The following is a 6000-nucleotide window of genomic DNA, read 5'->3' as shown; positions in this document are numbered from 1 at the left end:
ACTCTTTTTGGGTATAAGACAAGGTCCATTAGGAGAATTGTGGGGTCAGTGACTTCTGAGTTAAACCAAGATATTATTTGAAAGGACCATATAATAGATGGTGAGAAAATCAGGCAGCAATCAGGAGGATAGAAATGGAGGTTGAGGTAGAGATAGAAAGATATGCAATAGTGATACAGTAAGTTAGAAAGATGTAATACAGGGAGGTGTGGATATAGATACAGATGTCTATGAATGTATGTATATGTATTTCATGTAATCTGGACATACACATGAACAAATAAATATATGCATGACTACATCTACAGAGCTAAATACAAATACTGTATTTGTATAGTATCTATCAGCAATGTCAATCCTTTAAAAGTTATTGAAAAGGGATATGATTTAATCATAGTTCTGTCTATGAAGTATAACCTGGCGACTATGTTTAGGACTTTTGAGTACCAACATGATAAAAGGAAAGTTTTGCAAAAGACAGAGGCAGAGAGCTTGTAGGATAAGGTCCTCAGTGCATCAGTAAGTAGGTGTACGGAATTTCAGTGTTGTAAAAGGAAAGGCAGGAGTGGACCCAAAGATAGGTCTCTCATTGTACTTAGAGTATAGAGTGAGATGAAAACTAATGTTAAAGGACTTGAGAACACAAAAATATCCAAAATCTTGCTCATTTTTTTGTCTTTTCCAGCCACCCACTAGGCACTATGACATTATATCAAGTTAACGTTATTTGAACTTTTGTAATATGCATTCAAAATCATGTAAACACTGTATGCCAGAAAGACTTATATATTACTGATTTATTTAAAAGTTTCCCTTTAAAAAATCTAGCAAGATTGACCATTTCCTTCCTATTCTGCCACTTTTCTTCTTTAAGCCCATCCCAATTAAATTCTGCAGTCTCATCTAGCTTTCTAATTAGTGAAGGTTTTCAGATTATCCTACAAAATACAGGGACAACTGGGAAGTGACATCATAGACAGTGAGAGCCAATTCCCTCTTTTTGTTGCTCATGGACAATGACTGGGCTAAGAGCATCCTCTTAACATTTGACTCTCCCTTCACTGTCTTAACTTGCTTCTCATTTTTTTCTTCATTGCTTTTCCCATTTCTTTTTATTTCTCTCTGGTATATGACTGTTGAATACCCATGGTGATTGGGGAATTCACCATGTCCCAAATAAAGTGGACTGAAAGACCTTTTGGTCTGCAGCAGAATTCTTGTGATTTACATCATTTCATTCAAACACATTGCATACAGTGTGGATTTATATGCAGTTGAGTCTCCAGGCTGTGCAGCTATATTACTATCAAAGACAACAGAGTCAAATCCTATTAGAGGAACATTATTATTTCAGTGCCTAATCATTTTATAAATCTACATTATAGAATACACAAGTATGTAAAATATTTTAATCTGTTTCCTGCTTCAGTTATTCTAATGCAACATGAAAATTGTTGAAACTTCCTTATGTTTTTGAACACTATACATGAACATCTTAAGGAGTATGTTAGTACTGACAACTTAAGTCAAAACACTAATTATAACTGTAAAAAACCTTGAACCCTAACCCAATCTGAACCACATATAATCTGCACAATTTTGTGACTATTTCAGTAAAAAAAAAAAAAAAACAACTGATAATAGTATGAGATCTAAATATTTCTCTTTAATACTTTTGTCAGTGAATCTATGACTTTCTTATTTCTCAGGCTGTAGATGATTGGATTTAACAAGGGAATTATGACAGTGTAAAATAGAGAATCCATCATATCTTGATCATCTGCCTGTGTGGATCCAGGGCGCATATACATGAAGAGAAGAGTCCCATAGTATAAAGAGACAGATAGGAGGTGGGCTCCACAGGTGGAGAAGGCCTTTCTTATGCCTTGTACAGACTTATTTTTCAAAACCGTATGTAGAACAAGTGTATAAGAGATAAGAACAGTCATAATGCTACACACCTGTATTGACCCAGAGGAAATAAATACCATTAGGACATTAATTGAAGGGTCAATACAAGAAATCCTAAACAATGGCATGATGTCACAGTAAAAGTGATGTATTATGTTAGACTTACAGAAGGTTAACCTGAACAAAGCACCTACATGAATCATGGGATGAATAAGCCCTGCTACAAATGATGAGACTAACAGCTGGATGCATAGTTTGTTGGTCATAATCACTGGATACAGTAATGGTTTGCATATGGCCACATAGCGATCATATGCCATTGTTGCAAGCAAAAAGCATTCCGTGGTTCCACCAAAAGCAAAGGAAAGAAATTGTAACATGCATTCAGAGAGAGATATCATTTTACTCCTGGCAAAAAAATTGACTAGCATCTTGGGGGTCACTGTGGCTGATATCCAAGAATCCACAAAGGCTAAACTCCCAAGGAAGAAGTACATGGGGATGTGAAGGTGAGGGTCATTGTAGATAAGATAAATTAGTCCAAGGTTTCCCACAGTGGTGATGAGGTATATCACCAAGAACAACAAGAACAGGGGGATTTGCCACTCCAATTGATGCGGAAGTCCAGTGAGAACAAACATTGACAGCAGTGTTGCATTTTTAGGATCCATGCTCCCTGAAATGAAATGCAGTAAATGTAAGATATAAGTAGATGTAAATGACCCCAAGGACTGTATCCCCCCAGGCTTTTTCATGGGGATTCTCCAGGTAAGAATACTGGAGTGGGTTGCCATGCCCATGTCCAGGGCACCTTCCCAACTCAGGGATCAAACCTAGGTCTCCCACATTGCCGGTGGATTCTTTATTATCGAGCCCCCAGGGAAGCCCAAGTACATGTAAGCTTTATAAAAAGAGTATTGCGAAAAAGTAATTGAAACAAAGTCATACACTTATCAGAGTGCCTTAAATGTATTGAGTACTAGCATGCCCACTCCAGTATTCTTACTTGGGTAATCCCACAGAGGAACCTGGCGGGCTACAGTCCATGGGGTCACAAAGTGTTGGACACGACATAGCAACTAAACAACAACAACAAATAGCAATGGAAACTAATTTTGGAAATTGGTGTAGTGGAAAATGAAATTATTGCATTAAAAATGTGGGAGAATGAAAGGATGTAGAAAGAAGAAAAAGACCGTAAACATTAGCTAGATTTATGGAGATAACTGAATGTGTGAGGGACATTCTGTCTAGGATATAGATGAGATTCCAGGGAAAAGAAATTAGAAATATTACAAAATAATTTGGATGTCATGTAAAAGATCTTGAACTTTGTCAGACAGAAGGCATGCACTGGGAATTTTTAATACAAGGAGCCACATTATATTTTTTAAAATAAATATTTGGTAGTGTAGAAAAACTCTGTAGGGGAGGGAAACTAGTGTCAGGTATACTAATTAGGGAGCTGATACTCTTATTAAATTGTTCTCAAATCAGAATACACATCAAAATTGGTGAAAATTTGTACTAAATACAGATTATACAGTATTATTGTAAATGTATGTTCAAGAGGGCAAGAATGAAGCTCAACAATCTGCATTTCAAAAATTCCCTCCAGTTGATTCAAATTCATGTGAAGCTCTGATCTCTCTGGTGTAATTTACTACTAGCAAACCCATTCCAATATTCTTGTTTGGGAAATCCCACAGAGGAGCCTGGCGGGCTACAGTCCATGGGGTCACCCGTGATGAGGAGGGAAAAAAAGATAGAAATAAATCAGAATGTAGAGTCACTAAGACTCAGTAACTTAGATGTGAAGGAGGTGGTCAGTGAAGGAGAAAGGAGACAGAGTTGGATAGATGGTCATCACAAATTGCATTTGAGAATTTAGATGTTTGGGCCACTTAGTGGAGAAAGCATCTTCTGAATATCCAGGTGGGATAGCTTACTAGTATGTTTGTTAGCACTTAATATAAACAATGACTTTGGAGTATTTGGATAACTGAAGGCATACTTATGAATGACCTAACCATTAGAAGGTGTGCATAAGGAAAAAAGAGGAGGATATAGAAAAAGAAATCAGCAAATTTTATTAAAGAAGTTTTGAAATAGATACATATCATTTTAGATAGCTGAAAATGATCCTCTTTTCTACTACATGAGTCTTGGTATCAGGCAAAGGCTACCACTTACTCTAGAAGTCAAAGGAACCAGAAATACTTATCCATCCCCTTGCAACTAGAGTAAGGGGACTTGATCTAGGTTTGAATAGTCAAACGTACTAACACTGGATTTGTAACATCAAGCATGGAGCAAAGGGACAGGAAAAAATGAATTTGGGTTGCAAAGTCAGCCAAGGCAGCCATATCAAGACCCTAGGAAATGCTTCTTGCATCTGCACCAGCTGCATTGTCAGTGTGAGCTGTGGCTTCTACAATTCAGCAGCTGCGATAGGAGCTCCTATTGAGCAAGTGTGGAGATTTGATTTGGGCTGCTGTCTCACTGTATTGTTTTCTTCTATTCCTGCCCATTTATCAGCAGATTCCTCCAATCTCCCTGGAATTTCTATGTAATAGTCAATTTCCATTCAGCTAACTAGTTTTCTGTTACAAACAAGTGCCCTAGCTTTAGCCAAAGAGAGATAAGGGAGAGACCAAAAAGATACACTGAACAGAGTAATCAGAGAAGCAGAAGGAAGAACTGGAGAGTTGAGTGTTGTAAACATTAAGAGAAAAAAGACACAAGGACATAATGAAGTGCAACACTGATTGGCAAAATGAATGCCCCCTTAGAACAAGAGGTGAACAATCATTGAATCTGGGAAGTGAGAGATTTTTAGTGTCTTTAGTGAGAGGAGTTCCCAATTTATGATAGAGTTGAGGCCAGAGAATAGTGAGAAATGAATGGGAAGCATCGCACATAACATGAGGAGAATGTTTTTGAGTACACCAAGAAAAAAATGGATAACAATTATAATTTTTCTACTTCCTATAGACAAAAGTTTTTTTTTCTCCTGTAGAGTATTTAAATACGTATTTTCTAAAGTGTTTAGACACGTTTTCTCGACCTTCCCTGGTGGCTCAGATGGTAAAGAATCTGCCTGAAGTGCAGTAAACCCGGGTTCAATCCCTGGGTTGGGAAGATCCCTTGGAGAAGGGAATGGCAACCCACTCCAGTATTCTTGCCTGGAAAATTCCATGGACAGAGGAGCCTGGCAGTCTACAGTCCATGGGATTGCAAAGAGTCAGACATGACTGAGGGACTAACACTTTCACTTTCTTTCACACTTTCTGAAGAGAGGAAGGCACCAACATGAGAATGAGGGTAGAAGTAGAAAGGAGCAATTGGGTGAGTTATTTAAAAAACAAGTCAAGAAATATAAAAAGCATAACAGAGACACGGATAGAAAACTGTAGGAAAGACAAGACAATGAAGACAGGTAGTATCAGATAAACACCAAGAAGGAAATATGGGGAAAATTTGCAGGTAAATATTTGTCTTAATCCTGGTTTTCATTAAATGTCAACACTGGGAATCCTTCTGTATTCTTTTTTTTCAAAATTCAAAGATTATCTTCCTAGGGAATTTGTGTGTGACACAGAGAATTTAATTTTAAAGTTTACCTTAGAAACTTTGACTGGTTTTAAATATATTAGCATTGCTGGAAAGTTCTTTCCATAATTAATTAAAAATTGATTTATATGTTTTATTAGAGTGATTAGAGCTGATTTTCTCTAGAAATCCTGCTGTGTTTATTTGAGAGCATTTTCTTCCCCTCCAGTTTTTCTAGTAAAATAAAATTGAGCCAAAGACTGGAGCCTAATTCAAGTAATATAAATAACCAATGCCAGTAGTTCTAGTTGTCAAACATATTTAATTTGGAATAGGCTCCCTTCCTTGCAATTCCAAATTAAAGGATAATTGAAAATGCTCAAATTCAATATGTGTGTGGGTCTTTATTAAGTATAAACTTGGAAGGAGCAATAGGGGAACATTTTATGCATATTTCTTACAATATATATTAAAATACTGAATAAAAGTATTCTCAGAAGTAGGTGAGAGAATAGAGAAATTACTATGTAAGTGACT

At 36.7% G+C, this 6000-nt stretch overlaps 1 protein-coding gene across 1 annotated transcript; it reads right to left on the bottom strand.

Annotated features, from left to right (window-relative positions):
* Positions 1-1652: 1652 nt before the first annotated feature.
* On the bottom strand, positions 1653-2582 carry LOC129644799 (olfactory receptor 5H2-like). Its single transcript, XM_055570251.1, has one exon. The coding sequence runs from the start codon at positions 2580-2582 to the stop codon at positions 1653-1655; it is 930 nt and encodes a 309-aa protein (XP_055426226.1).
* Between the last annotated feature and the right edge of the window lie 3418 nt (positions 2583-6000).

This window comes from Bubalus kerabau, chromosome 2, assembly GCF_029407905.1.
Source record: "Bubalus kerabau isolate K-KA32 ecotype Philippines breed swamp buffalo chromosome 2, PCC_UOA_SB_1v2, whole genome shotgun sequence".
NCBI lineage: Eukaryota > Metazoa > Chordata > Mammalia > Artiodactyla > Bovidae > Bubalus > Bubalus kerabau.
Note: the sequence above shows the minus strand (reverse complement) of the source record. Positions and strands in the feature narration are given on the sequence as shown.

Excerpts from the sequence above, each read along its gene's own strand:
- LOC129644799 (XM_055570251.1), bottom strand. The coding sequence starts at position 2,582 with ATGGATCCTAAAAATGCAACACTGCTGTCAATGTTTGTTCTCACTGGA.